This window comes from Camelus ferus, chromosome 12 (genome assembly GCF_009834535.1).
Source record: "Camelus ferus isolate YT-003-E chromosome 12, BCGSAC_Cfer_1.0, whole genome shotgun sequence".
NCBI classification, from domain to species: domain Eukaryota; kingdom Metazoa; phylum Chordata; class Mammalia; order Artiodactyla; family Camelidae; genus Camelus; species Camelus ferus.
In genome coordinates, this window is record NC_045707.1 from 15,644,602 (window position 1) to 15,667,011 (window position 22,410).

General features: G+C 39.3%; 1 protein-coding gene across 2 annotated transcripts in view; it reads right to left on the minus strand.

Moving 5' to 3' along the window:
• LIMA1 (LIM domain and actin binding 1) overlaps positions 1-22,410 on the minus strand; it is a 71,470-nt gene continuing 49,060 nt past the window's right edge. The window contains exons 5-11 of one of the 2 annotated variants that reach the window (XM_006177709.3): positions 20,782-20,866; positions 19,931-20,079; positions 17,017-17,124; positions 12,215-12,272; positions 10,454-10,563; positions 3,800-3,933; positions 1-2,317 (exon numbers count right to left, since the gene is read on the minus strand). In XM_006177709.3, coding sequence (XP_006177771.1) covers positions 1,312-2,317; positions 3,800-3,933; positions 10,454-10,563; positions 12,215-12,272; positions 17,017-17,124; positions 19,931-20,079; positions 20,782-20,866 — 1,650 coding nt within the window. In that variant the 3' untranslated portion in view covers positions 1-1,311. Of the gene's footprint in view, positions 2,318-3,799; positions 3,934-10,453; positions 10,567-12,214; positions 12,273-17,016; positions 17,125-19,930; positions 20,080-20,781; positions 20,867-22,410 lie in introns of both variants that reach the window. The other variant, XM_006177708.3, reaches the window with a different exon arrangement.

The following is a 22,410-nucleotide window of genomic DNA, read 5'->3' on the forward strand; positions in this document are numbered from 1 at the left end:
TTTGAATGTAAATTAAAAGCTTTATTGAATAAAAATGTTTCAGAGTAAGCAAGACTGTAAGAAAGCAGAATATTTTACATCTCTAAAAAATATTAAAGCTAAATTTCTAAAAATGCAGTACAAAGAAAAGCCGATAGCTTAAAACACCTCTCTCCCCCAACATACAGTTTGGAGTATCAATTATGTACATCAAATGCACTCACGTTTATAATGTTCCAATATCTTAATACTAGAAAAACCATCTTCCAAAAAGGCCTATAATTGGTTTAATTGCACCCTAGAAAAACGGTCTGCCATAAAAATCAATACATTTCAGAGCTTGTAAGTATTAAAAAACTAATGTCCCAGAAAGAGGATATCAAAAGTAGAGTACAGGGTTTGGGGATCTGAGCTCAAGTGGTTTAAGGCGTTTTGTTTTGTTTTGTTTTGTTTGTTTTCCCCTGTTATTCCTCCTTTAAACTCCTCACTTTGCTCTAATATGCAACACGGCAAACAGCAATACAAAAGATTTTATAAAAATATTGCAGCTTTCAGTAAATTATGAGAAGCACAGATACCACCAGAGAAGGAAGCAATCGCTTGGGGTGTAGTCAAATTCATTGGCAAACACCATAGCTTATTTGGGACACAGCAGTTCTTTCCAAGCACCAAAGGTGCTCAAAAGGTGTTCCAAAAAGATGGTTGTGCTATAATTCAATAATCCAGTTCAGAATGTGGTTTAGAGAGCAGGATACAAAGCAATAAATTCCCCATACATATCAGAATAAGAAAATTAACCTAAATTTTTTTTTAAAGACTAAATATTTGATCTCTTAACAGAGGAATACTAAACGATAAATTGTGAATTCATGTAAAAATATATAAACTGTGCCCTTTATACTAAAGTGCATTCAGTCATAGTGTTTGGGCCCCTAAATCCCTTCTGCATGTTTCCTAATTCCATAATTTGATTTTTCGTGTAGCAATGTACTAATAATCATCTCTTGATTTTCATATTGTCTTTTGGGAATACAGTGGAATCTGGACCACATCAGTTGGAATACCTCACTCACTCCCCCTCATTAGACCTTAAAGTACTTGTGATTATCATCATTGCTAAAAGAGAGAATTTAGATAATGTTATCTCCAGCATTTAGAATTGGTTCATTTAAGCTGCAGCAGGGGATTTTTATGAAGCAAGAACTCTTCCAAACTTACTTCCACATGAATTACAGTTCATGCTAAGATGCTTGTTTACGTGCATCACTTTGATAAAGGGCAGTGGCTCACTAACACTAACACAAATTTAAGGCCCAGCATCATTGCAGTTTGTTATTCTTCATCTTCATCCTCATCATAGTACCGATTTCTCTTTATCTGTTCCTCCACTGACAGCTCTTTGACTACTTCTCCCTCCCAGAATCCCACATCCTGGGATTTCTGATTCTGAGTAGTGAATTCGTTAGTGGAGGTGTTGTCTGCAAAGCTAGACCAATTTTTAGACTTGGGTTCTAATGGAGACTGCTGTTTGAGAAGATTTTGATCACCTTCATCTAAGTTTGCACCATTTTCAATAAGATTTTCACTCCCTATCTCAAAACTGTGGACTTCCTTACTTCTCCCTGCTTCCCCTCCTTTCGATTCCTTGTTTGGCCAGGTTGCTTTTCCCACACTCCCATTTTTCTCAGAGGCATTGGCATTTTCCATTTGTTTCCTTTCTGCTGCTATACCTCCCCCAGACTCCTCACTCTGCTCTGGCATGCTCCAACCTTTCTTGATAGGTGGGGATGAGGTTTTTGGGCTCTTGACTGAAGAGGTTCGAAATGAAGCTGCTACGGTGAACGGGCGACTTCTTTCCTTCAGTGAAGATGATCGTCTTAGCTTCTTCAGATCCAGATCTACATCCTCTGGAGCTTCAGGCTTGCTGATTTCATCCTCAGGAGGCCACTTAGGCTTGGATACTTTGATCCCTTCCTCCAAGGCACTTCCTGAACTGCCAAGTTCAGTGGGGGGTGGCCAGGCAATTCTCAACTTCTTGGTTTCAGCTGGCTTGTCTTCTTTCTCCAGCTGGGAGGAGGCCTTGGCTTCCATACTTGCAGTCAGCACACCCACCTTGGCAATGGGGGCATCTTCTACCCCTGGGCTCTGAGGGGTCTCCCCTGCATTTGGAAGTTGGACTGATCTCTCCAGTGTCTCTTCATTTTCATTTTTGCTTGCCCACAGATCCTTGTGTGGTCTGTGTCCAAAACCTTCATCATAGTTGCCTTTAGATTTAAAGAGTTGATTGAAGTGAGGCTTGCAATAGATTCTCCCATGCAAAGAGGCATATGTTCCTAGACTGTTGTTTAAAAAAAAAAAGAGCATAAAGTTAACCTGTATACTCTTATTTACACCAGCAGGCTGCAAACTGGAAACTCTAGTATTTTCAGAAGATGCTAAGTGAGAAAAACATCTTTAAAAGTACATCAGTCACCTAGGATTCTCTACCCCCTTTTAAGTATATTTGTTTTATTATCCTTATTAAAAAACATGCTCACGTCTAGGCCTGAACCTTCACAAGCTCTTCTTCCATCTGGTACATGCTTCCATTTTCAAATGATTTCACTCCCCTCTGCCAAAACTATTGAAAAAAAATTACTTCTTCCAGGAAGTCTTCCCTAGGTAATCCCACCTAGGCTCTGATCATTCATATATTTCTTAAGTATTTATAATGCATAACTACTTTTAATGATATTCCTTTGTAAAAAGTTGACTCTTTCCCCTCCTAGTTTCCTATGTATATTGTAATTTAAAAGCATGTTTTTACAGGAACGGGTATAGTGCTCTGCAAACGGCTGGTACTCAGTAGACTGAATAAGGGAAAGCTCTGGTTAACAGGAGAAAGGCGAGCAGTAGCCAGGAAGCTGGTCTACCCTAACATCAGTGCTGGACTGGCCTTTAGGAGATCTGGTGTCTCTCGCAGGGTAACAAATTTTAAAGGACGGTATAAAAACAGCAGCATTTCTATAGAAGACATAAAAATTCAAAAATTTAGAAAAATGTGCTTTGGAGAAAAAATTACAGTGGGCAGAAAAAGAACCATTGAGTGGAAGTTACAGAGGCACATTTTGGCTCAACAGAAGGGAAAGTTGTGAAGCTAGAGCTATCCAGCTGCAGTGGGGTATCAACCCCCGCAGAAGTGCCACGCAGATGCCAGGACATCTTCCAAGAGTATGCTGGAAGGGATGCTTGCTCTGGAAGGAAGGCTGGAGGAAGTGACATCCTGGTTACTTCCTTCTCTAAGACTATGATTGAAATGTAGTATGGAGTATTTCCCCAATTTGCCACATTTATATCCATACTTTGAGTTACTTGGAAGAAGTAATACATCATTATTTTCTCAGAAATAAAATGAAGCAATAGACAGAAGAATACATGGTCTATGATTATTTATTGCTATTTCTACCATTTATACAGTGCTAGGGACACTTTAAAGTAAGGGCTTAGACAAGTATCTTCTTGAGATTTCTTAACCTTTTGATTCTATGATATCAAGGGAAAACATTGTACTAAATTAGGTCATAGGGTTTTACCTGCAACCTACATGATTTAAGCTTCAGTCCCAACAAGTAAATTAACATATCAGGTACCAGGAAGTTCCAAATACCACTATCACCTGATATGAAATACTTGTTACTAGATGGTACTTTTTACTTTTTTTCAGGGACCTTCAACAGCACACTGTTAGCACCACAGATTTTAGCACCAGTGCTCTAAAAGCCGAAGACTCCCTCTGGAGGTCCAACTATACAGAGAGATGGCTTGTTTTGCTCTGACTTACCTAAGTTTGTTGTTGCAATAGGAACAACGGAAGCAGCTGATGTGAAACACCTGCTGGTTGGCCAAGAGACGCTCCATTGGGTAGACTGTTTTCTGACATTCCACGCAGGTCTCTCTTGCAGGCGCCTGGAACTTCTAGGAAAAGGAAGAGGGCAACTTTAACTAGCACAGGCAGTGATGAGTTAGTACTCTGCTGAGATGGACCCCGGGATTTACTTTGTTGTCTAAGGACTCCCTTACCCGGTCTGTCACTTCTCAGAGGCACACTAAGCCTGCTATGATTCTGACAGTTGACTCTCTAAGGCCAAGAGGCTCTCCTGAATACCTTTCCCAGATTTGTATGGCTGCCCTAAGTGTAGCAGCCACTGAGGATGGGTGGAGCTAGGGCCGGACTGCAGAGAAAGGCTTCAACAAACCACCACACACACACAAAAGTACACACAAAATGTTTCCATGGACAGGAAATTAGGAGAAAATGTCATCGCATCACACACAAAAGAATGAAGTTTGATTGTTTAGTTCAAGTCCCAAGTTAAAGCAGGACAGACTTTTATAAGAACAGATTCTGAAGGGGATATGTTTCAAGGAGAGAAAGAATATTTGGCTTTGGGAATTAGGAAAAGACACTTTGATAAAGCATCACTTAGTCCCCTCTATTTAAAAATCTTGACTTGCTCAATCCACTAGACATAATATTTCTAAATAAATCAAAACTGACACATAAATGGAACATTTTAAAAGAGACACACTCTTTTATTAGGACTTGAGAAGAACACATAGCCCAATAAAGCTGTAGGTTCTACAACCTTTTAAAAAAACCAGTGGAGAATAAAACTAGTGTAATGGGGGTGGGAAGTCATAATAGGGAATTTACGAGCTGTGTGTAAAGTGTGGAATATGGGTGAGGTAATCACAGCTGTTGCTAGTAAACTCAATCCTAAACAACATAAAATAGCTGGTGTTCTTACACTGATGAAAGCTAGAATTTCAAAACTGTTTTTACGTGATAGGAAATGATCACATGGCTACTAGGGGAAGGAGTCCCTAGGTGTGTGTAGCCCTCAGCTTGTCCCAGCAGAAACACCTCAACCGGCAAATGCAGAAGCAGCTTAGTTAAGGTGGCCAGGAAGCTCTCTCAGCCACCTTGGTGGCCCCTTTGCTGCTAAGACCACTGCAGTGGTAAAAAATGCACATTAGTCTCAAGGCCCAGGGCCTGAAATGGTTAAGGTAAACCTAAAATAAGCCAGATTATGGGCAAGATAGAATTTTGATTTAAAAACCTGAAAAAAGACCCATAAAAAATTCAGACTGCTGGTTCACTTGCCACATGATTCCCTAGGAGGCAAAGCAAAAACTAGGAGTAGTTTTCCAAGTGCATTTGGACAAGAAATGAGAGTAGAAAATGGGCTTAAAATGGAAGTAAAGCAAAAGATCTATAAAAGGGAGTTCAATAAAGTAAGTGGCAAATTCCCAAATAGCACCCAAGGATTTAAGAATGAAGGTGGAGGACCGAGCGTTAACAGCACCCCCTCCACTCCTACCTAGGGCTAGAGTCAAAAAGGAAAACGTAAAGACCACAGCTACAACCTAGTTTACCAAGCATAAGGGAGGTATTTAAATACGATTCAATGTTATTGTACTGAAGGCTCTTGGAAGATATTAGGGCCTTATTTGGAGCTCAGAATTGCTTTTTCTTATATGGGCACTTCTAACAAGACAGGACCTAAGTGGAAATGATCTTGCATACTTTAATTAGACTTCTCTAAAAGGGCTAGGTCCTTGTCTAGCAAGCAGGAAACGCATTCAAATGTAGAATAAAATTTGGGTATAACAGTACAATTGAAGTCATTGGAGAGCGCCTGTACAGACCACTATTGACACAGTGTAAATGTAATAGGCCAAATGTACCAACTTATCAGACTGAAAATCTTTCTCAGCTGCAGGATGAATGCTATATTTTTTAACACTTAGGAGAATAAGTGTTCATTCTGGTCAGTAAAGACAGAGCAGGAGACAAATTTCACATAGTAGAGGAGGAAATGAGTACTATGCTGTTAAAGGGCAATGGAGGACGACAGAGCACGCCTCCCTTACACACACACAGAACGCACAACAGAAGGGCACGGCCCGGTGAATAGAAAGCTGAAAGTTGAGCTCACATTAGGAGGAAAGTGGAAGGCAGGAGCAGAAATTAGGTACCAGGAGCAGGAAGCAGAAGCTGGAAGAGACAAACAGGAACCTTCAATGAATACACGGCATTTGGTGTGCCCTGGAGTGCTTTACTGCAGCTGAGCTGAAACTCAGTTACAGACTCAGATCCAAGAATAAAACCACGTGTTCTTTTCTTTTTCCAGTAACTCTGCTAATCGTGGCAAAATCAGCCTCACTCAAATCTACCTGAGGCTGGAACACGTCCCACCTCAGGATAGCAAGCTTTTATGAGCCTTCACCCACACACTGAGTGTCTCATTAACAGTTCTTTAGTGTCTTACTACCTCCCACACCTGACCCACAATGGCTGTCTCTTGAATGGAGCCTTCATCCACACAAGCGAAAAGTCATTCCTCTCCTTAACGTCAAATTAATAGACTCGTAGCTCAAATATCTGACTAACCACAAGCTTCTAACTAGCCAGACCTACCAGAATCCCACTACTTCTCTTCATTTTTTACATAAGCCCTTTTCAATATTATTTAAGGTTTATGCAGCAGCTGCTCAGGGGCCCTTATAGTTTCATAAAGACAAGAGGATCCCAACATGGTAATATGCCAAGTCAGAGTGGCTGCGGCTGTGCCTCCCTTTATTTCCTCTGTCCTGGGCTCTCAGCCACTTTTCGGTAATTGCCCCCATGTCTATTCAGACAGCAGGAAGCATAGTCAGCGCCCAAAAATCCTACCACCATAGGCCTGGCGTATATCCTGCCCATGCCTTCATGGCTAAAACACTGCCAATATTAGAACGCTAGGCATTTTTAATCTTTACAATGTATTTTTTCAGTTAGTAAGGTTTTTTTTTAATCTCCCCTCCTTCACCATTTTTCACATGTAGATACTAAAGCACCAAGATGTCAGATGCCTTATCAAAGTCTGCAGTCACTAACAGAATTAAAATTAAAATTCAGAATTCCTGATTCACAAGCCAATAGAATATTTTCTCTATTGTCTAAATTCTCTGAATTGTCCTGGAATAAATTTCCATAATTAAAGGAAATTCTTTGGGGAAAGAGAGCAGATGCTAACCCAAATGAAAATCAGTTCACCACAGCACTTTGAACAAATGACAGCCTTCACTTCGTTTCAAATTAAAATATGTAGATAGTGTCTTTGGGATATTCAGGGATTAATGAGGTAACGTATAAATAACTGATGTTCCTAAACACTGTCATGCCTTTCCCATCTGAGGGATCTTACAGGCCTTCTGCTGATCAGCATCTACTTACAGCTTTTTTCCAATAAATTTTTATGACTTCATCTACATTCTGCCATTCTCTTGCCTTATGTATATTTTTTAGTCTAATGAAGGCTCCGGTTGGGGTACATGTCTGTGCTTATGTGGTGGGGAGGAGAGTGGGCAACAGCTGGCAATAAGTGGTGATGCTATCTAGCCTTTAGACACAGTGAAGAAAATTCTGTGTTGATGTCAGGCCTCTATTCTACAGATAGAACACTACAAAAACCCTTTCATTTCCTCCTTCCAATTTGTGCAAAATATCTAGGTAATTAAACTGAAATTATTCACCATACAGGCAGTGGTTGAGCTGGCTCTGTACAGCCTTAATGCTTCCCCTAGTTTTCTGGGAAACTCTTTGTGAAAGCATTTTGAGGATATTCATACCTTGAATTGATAGCTCTGTGTGTAGAGGAAGGGTTAGAGCTCTGAGAAAGCAATAATGATGTAGACAGGAAGAAAAGATTCTAGATGCCCTTCTAGCATAATTCCAATAGATTTGCAAAATAGCATAAAACCTCTTTCCCTATCCATTGAGGAAGAAACAGGGCACAGAGGGGTGGTTCAGTGCACACCCTCTCATGCAGGCTGCCATGTTTTCTCTCCATATCCACCAGCAGAACCAGCCTAGGAACCTAGGACTGGGCTGTCCTGGGCCCAGCTGGGTCAAGTAGGAGTTCCCAGGGCCAGTCACATCTCCTCCCCTATCCTCCCCCTGGGAACATTTAGAGAATAACTCCTTTCAGTAGGAGGACATAAAAGCTTAAGAGACCTCTGGGTCTCTTGAGTTGAAAGGTCCTGATCCTTCTCACAGGGTCCATTGAGCTCTAGACCCAGAACACCTTTTTTGAGAAGGAACCTGTAACTTTAACTTCATAGCACCAGTCTCATCAACTGAACTATCTGGCCAGTGTTCAAAATACACAAAATCTTTACTTTTAAAGACCAGTACTGGGTTTTTTGTTTGTTTGTTTGACTTTATTAAGCTAAAATTTGAAATGAATTGAATCTTTACCTTAGATGTCCTATTTTCAATAACAGGCACTAAAGAACAGTTTTTCCAGGATGTGTGGGACCCAAAAATCTATTCCGAGTGAATAAGTTTATTCTTAGCTGTATTTAATTTCCCAAACCGGAGAAACAACTTCTGTTGCACCGTCTATAGCTATGAGACCAGTTACGCCAGCAGGTCTTCCTATAAACACTGACGTCTCTATATACTTGCCTGCAGAATATAAAGGGTAACTTGGAGGAAGAGAAGATAAACAGCCCTTAAATAAGAGTGGAATGTGACCGGGTACCCTCCGGGCTCTGTACACCATCATCATTTGAGCTTTGGACCATGGGAAAACGTAGGCAGCCAGGCCGGTTTACTCCAGTCTTTACCCAATGTTCAAAACCTGAGGTGTGTGTGGGGTGAAAGCAGGCTTGTCTGCATTCTGCTGCTGAGTAACCAGAGCCAAAGAGGCAGGTGTGAGTCTTGAGCAGGCGCAGAGGGAGCTTTAGCTCCATCTCCTCTCCCTGGTGTGCCAGGAAGATCAAAGTGAGCTGCGTTCCTTTGTACACTGCTCATCAGCTCAGACCCTGGAGTGTGAATCAGAAGGGACCCCAAAGGTTCAACCCAGGACCAGGCAGTCTGGTCTAGCACTTGAGGGATGGAAGCAAGACTGGGTTGAGAACTCAAGTGTACTCGAGAACAGGTTCTAGTTCTTAGATTAGGCACAGAATTTACCTAGTCTCTCAGTCACACAGAATCCATGGCCAAGTCAGATTTGCTAGCTGTTCTTGATCCAGAACCACAACCCAAGCACTCAATCTGGGCAGGGGTGCTGTTGGAGGGGAAATTAACCCTGTGGCATTTGCTACTTTGTTGGACTCTGGATATTGGAAAAAGAAAGGGCTGATGACAGCATGAGCAGATCCTCAAGGCCAGAAGAGAGGGTCATGTTGAATACATGTGCAGATTCCATCACTGCAGCTCGGTTCTTTCTCCCTCACTTAGTTGTTTTCTCTTGCTACTTTCTTCACCTTTTGTCCCTTTTCAATTAAACCTTATTCTCTCTCATACTTCTCTACTCTCTTTAAAGTTCTCACATTACCTTCTTCCTCCATCCCCTCCTCCCTTTTTAAATCTATCCCCTAAATCCTGGATTCTCCTTTTTCCTCCTTTTGGTCCAAACCCTCCCCTATGTCCTCGGCTCATCATTTCTGTGCACTAGAACTTTCATCAAGGGACCAATCATGCCCACAGTTGAGAGATAGAAACATGGCAGATACGTGCACAAGGTTGAGGCAGTATAAAACACCTTAAAACTACTGAGTTTCTCTCAAATGTTAAAACTTTTGAAACAAAACCTGGCTCCTTAAGAGCACCAGAGGAGGAGGATAGCAAAGAAGTGTGGGTATGTTTGGTTATTAACGCAAGTGGGTAAATTAGCACTGCATAAGCAGAGCATTGAATTAAAACAAGTAATCAGCCTAAAACAGGTGTAGGGTTGTTTTTTTTACTGTTGTTTATTTTTATGGGAATATATATTTGTTCACAGAAAGGGAAAAGACTATTTCTAAAAATCAGTGAATAAAAGGAGATGACCACAGACTGAGGAGCCTAGTAAGATTTTCCTAGGGTACAAACATTTTGTACATTCTTTAACATCTAATATTGTATCCTAGTGTAAGTATTACTTAAATATCCATTTTTACAACAAATGGGCTGGCCAATCCCCATTGGAATGTACACATTCTTTCTTTAAATGTGCTGACCACCAATCATGTTATGGTCAAGTTCCTCACACCACTGAGCCAAAGTCTTTAAGTTAACATCACACATTCCCATCCAATACGCTGATTTTAGCTTAACAGATTTTTCATATTTCCCATTTTGTAGGTTTTTACCCATTTACAGATTTATGAACCTGGACTTAAAAAAAAAAAAAAGTCAGGTTATTTTCTTTAACTTTGGGCTTTCTTTCATGAGCTTTCTGGATTTCAAACTGAGCGATATTAATGGGCCCCTCCCCTCCTGGCCAAACACCTGAGCAGAAGCAGCAAGGTTTCCAGGGAAAGTGATAGACTCAAGTGTGCCCTGATTTGGCATTTTCATTCCCAAGAAAACAAAAACAGGCTATAATGAACACAATGATAAAAGATGCAAGAGATCTACTAGTAAACCAGCATCTGAAGGCTCCGAGAGAAATTGCCATCATACCTTTACTGCTTTGGGAGGAGAACTTTCAGAAAGGCTGGAGGCTCTGGCATCTGGACTTAGTGGCTTGGGATGCACAGGCTGCTGGACCTCATTCTTAACCTGGGAGTTACCTGCTTGAGTTACAAAAGGAAGGCATTTTACTGTACCTCATGGGAAGTCTCAGGAAAGGTTCCTCCCCAAAGCAAAGTTTAGGCACCTCCACTAACAAGTCCCTTCAACACCAGCAAAAACATTGTTCTTCTGTTGAAGAATATTCTAATGCTACAAGCTATGCTATTAGGTTCTTTGACAAATAAGGATCTCAACTCAGAGGTTTCCTCACCTTTTGCCACACACAGTGGGAATCCAAACTACCCTATACAAGGAACTTTCTGCCCTGTAGCATTTGTCATATTTTAAGGCTGTTTATAGACTTTGATGACTTTTTGGTAGTTAGCACTCCCAACAACTCCTAGGGTGTTTCAACTGAACTTGGGAAAATGGGGCAATGTGTGGGTAGAAATTTCACAACACGTGCTCAAGTATATATGTGTGTATAATTTGATACTGTCCTTTTGGTCAGTCCTATAGCAGATATCCATGGATGAAGATTGTGGGAGGGGAGGGTATAGCTCAACGGTAGAGCATGCGCTTAGCATGCGTGAGGTCCTGGGTTCAAACCCCAATACTTCCATTAAAATAAGTACATAAATAAATAAAAACCTAATTACCACCCCCCCCAAAAAAAATCCAAAAAGATTGTGGGAAAAGGCCCCATGCTGGTTTTTTCATAATCATGGACGTGTCACCTGCATAAGTTAGTTTCCTGCCAATATATTTGTTGTGTGGAAAACTCAGAAGAAGCACAGAGAAGTCATTTACACAGTTACCAAGGAACCATAAAAGAATTCCTTAAAATCTAGAGTTATGTCAACAAAGTACTGAGAGGTTAAGGCTTATTTTTCAAAAAAATGTTTTGCAAACCTAGTCAAAACTCAGAAAAATTTCTAGTCCAAGCAAAATGATTGCAAAAGGAATGTTCCTGGATTCAAGTAGCAAGAGTTTCTCTCTGAAATTTTAAGGCAGGGTCTGTTAGAGATCTGTTTAACACGTCTACTTTTTGCTGAAGTTTTAGTGTTTAGTAAACTAATTAACCTGACAAGCTAGAAATTCATAATTTAAAAAATAATACCCTGGACATCAGAATCAAAAGTGGACATAGTAAAGAAAAAAAAAAGTGTTTTGTCTTTGGGAGACATAAGGCTCCAAATGACTCCAAAACAGGAAGAAAAGGTGATCCACCAAAAGGAAAATCTCTAGAATCTAGCCAGAGGGCAGATTATAATACACATTTAGATAAATAAGAAAAAGATGTTTTTTAACGGTAACTCAAATACCAATGTTTTATCTCTATAAATGAATAAAGTCCTTCTTGGCCAAACCTCTATTAAAATAAAACTTCAAAATTACAGTTTTTACAGCATTAGCCCTGAAAAGGTTTGGTACAAAAGACAGGATACGTTCAATTAGAGAAGCATCAAAACTATTCAGTTTGCCACAAGTTAATCATATTTAATTGAATTCAACTTCTTTCACCTTGAAATGTGTGAAGGGTATTCAAATATCAGTCCTTAAAATCAAATGAAAGACTTGATGAGCTACGTTGTTGGATTTAATAGTTATGTCAGCACTGACAGCAATGGGTCACCCCACCACCACCACCACCAAACAGGGACTAGAGAACAAGACCCTCACCCTCCAGACCTAAGAACAAGTGCTTACGGGAATCATCTTCAGCAAGGGTGGAACCGGCCACCAGGCTATTCTCAGATGCAGAAACCTACAAAAGGAAAAAAGGAGGAGGGGGTGTCATTAAAAATAAAAGAGCAAACTGCTGTTAATGCCATAAAAACCTGCTGACTCCAGTCAGTCACTGGCTGCCTGGGGGAAATAACAGGCCCCAGAACAGCTGAACATTTAAACAAGAGGCAGCAAAATGTCTTTTATGAGGTTATTAACATGCCTCTCAATTACAGAGCAACACAAATAACAGACTGCATGCAACTGCCAAAAGTGTGCATCATCTCCCTTTATAAAACAACTTCTAAACCATATCTTCTACTCTCAAAAAGAAAAAAAAAAAAAAAAGGCAAAACAAAACCCTCTATCATGGAAAGCAAAGCTCCTCACTATAAACCACAACTCGTACAACCACAACTCACTTCAAGGCAATATAGTCTTTACATCTAGAAATCTTTATTCTTTTATTGTCCAGTTTCCTTATTTCCCAAGCAAATACATTCTGCTGAAACAAGTTTGCTTGTACAGAAGACCTTCCAGATAACTATAGAATAAATTTATCTAAGCCACCTCCAATATTATTTTCAAGGTTAGTTTCCCTTTTTAATCCCAGTCTCAAATGGCAATGTTTAACAAGATTGCAGATCTTGTGTACAGGTGATTATTTTCCCCAGAAGCCATCAAATGTAAACAAAAGAACTTCCTACTAGCTCTCTCTCTTCTTTCTACTAGCTTTCTTTCTCCTTTCTACTAGTCTCAAGGCCTTCCTGGTATCTTCCTCCACACTCAAAATCATGAAAGGTCAAGAGGTGACCCAAAGTGCACTCTTCATGGAATATTCTTTCATCCAGATCTCAGGGATTTTATGGGTGATGCTGAGTGTTTATATCAGGATTTCTAATGTACTGAGTAAATTTACAATGGAGAAAAAGTTACTGGCTGACTGCATGTTCAGCATGGTCCTATTTTTCCATAACTCTCTTTTCATTACAGGAATTCTGACATGGTATAAAACAAACCAGTATAATAACAATCAACATTTAGTGAGTGTTTACTATGTTCCAGGAATTGGAATGATCACCTTACACGCATTATTTCATTCACTATGAAACAGATTTTCTAAAAGTTGTGCATGGCCATAAAAAGTGCTTCAATTCTTGATAAGTTAGTAGGTGCACCCATCCCAGGATGTCCTTCTTTCACCTCCAACTTGGTCACCTTGAACCTGCAGGGTGAACTCAATGCCAATCATGACATCATTGCACGTGCCCAACCATATGACTTCACTGCAGGAACACCCAGGAGAGAGCATGTGAGATTTTGCTGAAACATTTCATTAAAGAAAAGTACAAACTCATTCACAAGAGGAGAAAAGGAAGAACAATACCTTGACAAAATATTCCGTTTCAGGCAAGTTTACCCTAGCATTAATGTCGTTTTGTAACAAGCTGAAGTTCAAATAGTTCTTAAGTATTGTTAACAAAAGCTAGGCAAATAGCCAAAAGGATAGCTGAGGCTCTGAAAAATTTTACGAATTTTAAGGTAGCCAAGGGTTCATGAGCCTACAGTATGCGCTTGACTATGTGCTATCTTTATCTCCTTTCTTCCCCACCCACTCCCCAATTTGTGATATAATTTAAATGTTCTGATCCTTCAGTTCAACTCAGAGTTCCAGTTTCAAATCAGGACAAGTCTTTGTCAAGAAGGAAACATGAAATTAGATACAGGGACAACCCAAGCATGATTTTCCAGATGATCATTTTTCAAATTGTACTCCTAGGATAGACGGGGATTTCAATGCTGGAAATAGTTTTCTCTTAGACATCTTTTTTTATAGTATGTAAGAAAAATTCTAAATATATTTATTCAGTCTTTTTTAAAATTTAAAAAATTTTCTACTTTTATTTATTTTTACTGAAGTATAGTTGGTTTGCAACATTGTGTTAATTTCTGGTGTATAATGTAGTGATTCATTTATACATATATATATATTCCTTTTCATATTTCTTTTTCATTATAGGCTATTACAAGATATTAAGTATAGTTCTCTCTGTTATGCAGTAGAACCTTGTTGTTATCTATTTAATATATGGTAGTATCTGCAAATCCAGAACTCCCAATCTATCCCTCTTCCCTTCCATCCCCGCTTGGTAACCATATGTTTCTTTTCTATGTCTGTTTCTGTTTTGTAAATAAGTTCATTTGTATCACTTTTTAAATTTAAATTTTTTTAAATTTTTAAATTTTTATTTCTTTGTGTGTCACTTTTTTAGATTCCACATATAAGTGACAGTTATTCTTTTTTTTTAACATTTTTTATTGATTTATAATCATTTTACAATGTTGTGTCAAATTCCAGTGTTCAGCACAATGTTTCAGTCATTCATGGACCTATACACACTCATTGTCACATTTTTTTCTCTGTGAGTTATCATAACATTTTGTGTATATTTCCCTGTGCTATACAGTGTAATCTTATTTATCTATTCTACGATTTTGAAATCCCAGTCTATCCCTTCCCACCCTCCACCCCCCTGGCAACCACAAGTCTCTATTCTCTGTCTATGAGTCTACTTCTGTCCTGTATTTATGCTTTGTTTTGTTTGTTTGTTTGTTTGTTTGTTTTTGTTTTTTAGATTCCACATATGAGCGATCTCATATGGTATTTTTCTTTCTCTTTCTGGCTTACTTCACTTAGAATGACATTCTCCAGGAGCATCCATGTCCGCTGCAAATGGCATTATGTTGTCGGTTTTTATGGCTGAGTAGTATTCCATTGTATAAATATACCACATCTTCTTTATCCAGTCACCTGTTGATGGACATTTAGGCTGTTTCCATGTTTTGGCTATTGTAAATAGTGCTGCTATAAACATTGGAGTGCAGGTGTCATCCTGAAGTAGGGTTCCTTCTGGATACAAGCCCAGGAGTGGGATTCCTGGGTCATATGGTAAGTCTATTTCTAGTCTTTTGAGGAATCTCCACACTGTTTTCCATAGTGGCTGCACCAAACTGCATTCCCACCAGCAGTGTAGGAGGGTTCCCCTTTCTCCACAGCCTCTCCAGCATTTGTCATTTGTGGATTTTTGAATGACGGCCATTCTGACTGGTGTGAGGTGATACCTCATTGTAGTTTTGATTTGCATTTCTCTGATAATTAGTGATATTGAGCATTTTTTCATGTGCCTTTTGATCATTTGTATGTCTTCCTTGGAGAATTGCTTGTTTAGGTGACAGTTATTCTTAAGACATACTCTACTATTTAAAAAAATGGGAAAACCAGGCAGTCTAATGAGAGAACTCACTTGATACATGACATGTGACCCATGGAAATAATGTCTGAGCCCACTGTTACAAGGACATATATAATTTATTTGATGGTTTTATGTTTATGAAACACACTACTGCCAAGTAGTTTGTCTTATTATTTCAAAACATATTTGCAATATGTAAAATAAAGTGATTTAATTTTCCTAATTTTTCCCCATTCTATTCTTTGATTCAAATTTTGTAGCCATTAATCTGAGACCATTTTTCTGTGTGCCTCCTTTGGTCCAAGTGTATAATAGATCTCGTGAGTTCCTGCTGGTGTTCTGTCAATTGTCTATTTTAAAGTTGCTACAGTCAAGTAAGTTTGAGAACTATTGCTCTTAACCCATTTTAATAATCTCACCTTCTGAAGAACGGCCTCAAGGGTGTCAATATGTGTAACAGAAACAATGATTATACTCCTAAGATTAATCACTGTAGTAGATTTGAAAGCTCTTTCTCCTCATCTAACTTAGCATTTGATTATCATATTGACTGACAGACCAAAGAGATTGTGTAAAAGATTGGTAGAGAAAATGATAAATTCCCCTGACATATATATTTTGTTACTTACTCCAACTAAGCCATTTATTTAAGGGTAAGTGCATAAAACCTGATTTGCTTAAAACCTTCCTGTGGCTTTCCTCTGTTGCAGGACTACAGCCATACTCTTTAGGGTTTTTCAAGACCTGCCCTGGCCCTCTTCCTCCACCTGTCTCTAACCATTGCCTACATGACCTTCATGCTCCAGCCAAGTCACCTTGGTTTGGCTGTCTGGTTTCCAAACCTCTGTTGTCCCTGCCAGGAATATCCTTCTTTCTTTACCCAAACTTCCCCTTCTTCACTTGGCCTATTTCCACGCATCCTTCAAGACTTGGCTCAGAAATCACCTTCTTGAGGAAGTCAGGTTAAATGTCCTTCGTCTGAGCTTCCATGGCCCTGCACAGCCCTCTGACAGCACCTGTCACACGGTTTTATAACAGCAAACCTGTTATCTCCCTTCTACTCTGTTAGCTTCCCTGCTGGTAAAGACCACATGGAATAGTTTGCTCATATTTAGTTTTTTAAGCTTAGCATTTCCTGTGCTTAATATAGGGCCTAGCTTTCAAAATACTTTGAAGTGAAAGAATGAGATTTTCTTATATAAAAATGTGTTAAATTAATAATATACAAATGACTTTGAAGATGATATCTCTATTCAAAACAGAATTTTAAAAATCACTTAAGTTCTACGTCCTCTGAGCATTTGCTGAGCAAAAGAATTTTCCAGCGAAGGTTCATTATTTGGTCAGCTATAAGTTACAGAGCTCTCCAACCAAAATTATGTGACCTGCAAAAAAGACAATCTGTCCTGGCAGCTGTTACCGAATTCCCAGACACTCCACCGCCTAGAGTTAAGAGTTGTTTCTAATTTTAAGCATATAATTTAGAACACATGCTTCCCTGGCAAATGGACATGAGGCTTTTCAACCCACCTTTTCTCCATCCTGATGGGAGATGCAGACCTCAGGACTTGGGGGCACATTCTCCTTTTGCTCCAATTTATGAGATTTGATTTCACTGCCACTGGCTCTCAACTCATTCTACAAAATAAAAACAGTCTGTGAACAACAACAACAACAAAAAACAAACAAACAAAAGCCTCACTATTCTCTTCATAGCATATCTATTAAATAAACTTGGAAAGTTAAAAAAAAAATTCTTTTAAGAAGCCTCGGGTCAAATCAACCCCTTAACTCTCACAAGCAAAAACCCATTGACTTGTGAAATGACAAAAGCAGCTTTGTGGACACATACCTCAGAGTTAAATATTTCTACAACTAGTCTAAATCTGGATGCTCATTAGAATACAGACACACACACAGACCACCCCCCGCATACAATGATCTTGTGATTCACTCTTCTAGCAGCAGAGCTTGTGGGAATGCAAAGCTGGTGAGTTTCATCAGAAAAGACCATTCTGGAGCAGGGGGAAGGAGGTGCCAAGTGCCAATAATTAAGAAAATATACTGACCATATATAAACATGCTCGGCCTGGAAAGAGAGACAGGGATGATGTATACATATAAAACTTGAAATTATACTTAATGATACCATTAAATATCCTTTTTTTGTGTGAAACTTTCAAAAACATGTTTTTCATATAAAATTCATACATTATACTAAAGACATACCTTATTCTACTTCTAACAGAGCTTCAACATAAAAAAAGCAGGCGTTAATACTGTCAGAAGAAGTAAGCATAATCATATTTGTTTTTCTTGCAAAGAATACCTGGGGCAAAATGTTAAAATTCACTTTGTTACTAGATCCAAAATCAATATAGAAGTAGATGAATATGGACATTTCCCACCTTCAGTCTGCTAGTAATCTAGTACACCTTTCTGTTCTCTGTGATTCTTTAGGCATGGGGAGAAAACAAGCAGTTTATGGCCACAGGGCCAACGACGGGAGTGTGATTGCAGCTGATTTACTGAGGTGTGGAATTCCAGATTAAGGCACACAGCTCTGGAGGTGCGCCTAGGAGGAGGAGCTGGGGGCCAGCCCTGCAGAACACAACAGGACAACAGCCCCTGACCCCATCTCAAGGTCCAGCCTCCAGAATCATTGCCAGAGAGTATGCGCCTTGTTACAATCATGTTCTGTGAGGGGCCTGAGAAATTCTTTTGGGATGAGATAACATGTGCTTTTTACAAGAATTCCTAAAGAATTTTCAACTCTTAAAATTTACAGAGCAGGAGCACCACAATGCAGAAACTCTACTAGGAATTAAAAAAAAAAAAGTCACTGAACAGGTTTTTCCACTTAAGGGAGTCACCTGGTCGGAATGTTTATAGCAGGAGGGCACTGAGAAGCAGCAAAGTCCTGTAACAAAAGGGAATTAAGCTCCACAGATCATTTATTTGCTGTATCTTCTGACCTGCCTTCTAAGTAAGTCTAAATTTGCTCATTTTTCACATTCCCAGTGAATAACAAGCCTGTGATGTTCCACTTTGCTACTGATTTACACACATCATTTCATCTTAAAACTGTAGTGAAAAAATCAAGATGAAAATAGTTGTTGCCCAAAGACTCAGTCTACCAATAAATACTACTGGAGAATGCACACTTCATAATGTTGGGGAAAAAAGGCTCAGCTCCTGGAATACCATGGTGATTTCTAACAGGCACTGGTTTCAGTCTGCCTGGGAACAAATAAAATTCAATACTATTCTTCCAACTTTGTTAAAAAATAGGACATCAAGAGACTGATGATTTGGAATTTGAAATCTTAGAAGCAATAATTTGAAAGATATGTATGTATGTGCACATGTGTATATATGCATGTGTACTTATGAATAAGTGGCATTTAAAAGGTAATTCCAAGGGGGGAGGGTATAGCTCAGTGGTAGAGTACACGTCTAGCATGCACGAAGTCCTGGGTTCAATTCCCTGTACCTCCATGGAAAAATAAATAAACCTAATTACCTCCCCGCATTGAAAACAACAACCAAAAAAAAAAAAAAAAAACCATAAAAGGTAACTCCAAATAATCAGTTCTGTAGTGTCATCCTGCCAGTTAAGGCCAGGAAAGTATAAAGGGGAAAGACCCTCCATTCTATTTCGAATACCACATTTTGGTGCTTACTGAGTATGCCATCGTCTTGTCATTTCTCCCCCCTTGTCCTAGCCACTATTCTATTGCTTTAGAAAATCATTACATCATAAGGAGTAAAGATTAAGTAGACCGTATGTTGTATGACTTCATTGACATGAAATGTCCAGAACAGGAAAATCCATAAAGACAGAAATTATATTAGGGGTTGCCAGGGCATGAGGGAAACAGGGAATTGGGAGTCACTGCACACGTATGGGTTTCTTTTGGGGGTGAGGAAAAGTTCTGGAATTAGACAGTGGTGATGATTGCACACCTTGTGAATATACTAAATATCACTGAATTTAATATTTTTAAGTGGTGATTTTAAGTCACATTAATGTTGAGTATATTCAGCATTTCTCTCCAGTACTCTCCCTTTCTTCCCTCAAAAACAAAAATAAAGTGTTTATGTTAAAACTAATAAAATACTACTTCTTTAACAACAATAAGATGAAATAGAAGAGACAGGAAAGTTCTCAGTGATATTACTAGATGGTAACATCACACACAAAAAACCCCAACGCTCACAAAAAATGAGTGGGGTCGGAATGAGGCCTGGGAAAGCAAAGTCCAGATTAGAACATGGTAAGGATTATGAAGGAAGCTGGGGGAGGATTTACGTGAGGAGAGCATGGGTGGGGACTAGGGAGGAGCCAGGGTTGATAGGTCAGGGTCTGGAAGACATTTCTATTTCCTGGGCTCAGTGGCCATTTGCTGGATGAGTGAATGAATGAATGATGCCGAACACATACTGCATAGTTGGTGGAACTGCTTTGTTTGGACACAGCTGCCTGGTACTTGGCCATCCGATCCTTTATGGAGGTTTCTGACAGGCGTGGAAACTCCAGATTTCGCCTGCTCTCGCTTTTCTCCGAGTTGAGTGCCGAAGATGACAACTGGCCTGCAAGCATGCAAACAATGTGCTTTATTAGAAGATAAAATGCAATTTGGATGATTTCAAGATTCTTAGAATTTTGGGGCTACTGTCATTTAATATAATCAACTTCTTCTATTAAGAGGACAAAGAAGGAAATCAGGATTGTAACTGTCATATATAAGGGAACATTCACTCACTTTCCCAACATTAAAAAGAGAACCCTTACCATAACTGAGTGTTAATATTTTTAAATTTTGGTTTACTTAACATTTTAATTTGCATTTCTTTGATTACCAGGAGACTGATAATTTTCTATATTTATTGATTTTATATTTTCTTTTGTGAAGTGCCTGAATATGCCCCCTTCAAAACATAATAATTCTGATCTTCAGGCGTTATGTTACCATCAGTAATACGGGATAACCAGTCTCGACAGGGGGTACTGCCTATCCACGGGGGCCCTCAAGCCCCGGATGACTATGGAGCCAGAACTGCCGACAGCAGTACTTCACTTGTAATCCCGGTGCCCTTTGGTTAACACAGGTTACCACTGACAAGGATGGATTAAAAATACAGAGAAGCTATTTGGAGAGATTTGGGAATGGCTTGTTTCTAACAGCCTTCCTTTTACCACTCTTCCTTTAAAAGCACTGGCTTTGAGGGCAGAAGGCGTTGCTACTAATAAATACTTCCTACAGAACAGCCCACACATGGAACTCTGCTTACTTGGGCCTATTTCCAAGTCATCCAGAGGATAGCTGTTTTCGGAGGTCTTCCTTCCACCTGCACTTCGGCTTTGGGCTCGAAGAATCTGTTCAGAAAACAAAACCCAGCTATAAGCTTTGTAGCAAGGATGGGAAATGACACAACGTTCAAAAAGGAGGCCTGCAAATCTCCTCTGTAAGTAAAATCCAGAGGAGATTAGATTTTATATTAGTTTTTATATTCTACAGAATGTTTTTAGTATTATAAATATTAACACTACATATTCACAGCTGTCCAGGGGAAAATAAGTAACTCTATATAGGTAGTGCTTTCTGCTAATCAACACTGCCTAACCATCTTGACTAGAAAGCCTCAGAATTTGAGTCATTGGAGGGGAATCCTCACATCCCAGAGGAAAATGACACGTCTCTCCAAACTGCCAAGTCCTGATGGCAGTATCTGCTGTTGGCCTTCTCAGTCCTATTTTATCCTTGCTGTTGCTGCCTTGGTTCAGGTCTTCACCATCTTTTCCCTGGACTACTCCATTACCTTTCTAATTGGTTCTTCTGCCTTCTAATCAAGTCTCTAGATGTTGCCATTATCCCAAAAAAAAACAAAATAATTACCCCTAAGTATAAATCTGTGTTTACTCTCTTGTTCAAAATTCTCTAAGGATTCCTAATCACTCCTTGAATTAAATCTAAAGTGCTTAGTATGTCACAGGAGACCAGTTCTAGATCTGGTCCCTTCCTACCTTCTCTGAGTATTTTCCACCCTTTACCCTCCCGGAAAAGCAAACTGTTGAGAGATCCATGTTTTTGTAAATGAGTTCCCTCCACCCGGATTATCCTTCTGTTGTCTAACTGTCTGTTCTTTCATGACTCAGTGTAAGCTAAGCAAGATTCCTTTTGCATCTGCCCTACCTCTCTTCCACAAATCTATGTAGTCCTTCCTCTGTTCACAAGGACCTGGTCACACTTCCATTACAATGCTTATCAAATTGTTGTGCATCCCTATACTGGACTGCAAGCTTACTGAGGGCAGAGATCTGCCTTTTTTTTCCCCCCTTTTAAATAGAAAAGTGGAAGGTCAGATTTTTGAATAAAGTATTCCTGTGATTCCTGTAAATGACTACATTTAAATTTCTCAAATCTAGGGTAGATCTCTAATGAAAGTTTCAAACTATAATTTTAAGACTGGAAAAGTAACTCAAGAGAAAGCCACCGAGTGTCACAGAATGTTCCCAGGCATGATACACAGAAAGTATGTCACATTTATTCAGCTGGTAATGACAGCCTTCAAGCAGATCCTGTCACTGAAATCTCAATTTATTTCTAGATAACCTGAAGTAAGAAAGATACCCGAAATCCAATATGCCAGGAGACAACAGTAAAACACTTAGCACCTTTCTGAATTCAACATTAGTACATAGTTATTAAACTTTTAAGTTCAATGGACTAATAAACTAACAACAAAGTTTAAGACAGTGAATTATCCCTTTTTCAAGTCCTCCCCACCCTTGGAGATAGAAAAGATACCACTTAAGAAATAAGTGCCAAGGATTTGGTTGCTTGTACCATACCAATAAGAATATAGTTTCTTGCAAATTCAATATACATTTAGCATACTTTCTCTAGTCAGCTTTGCTAT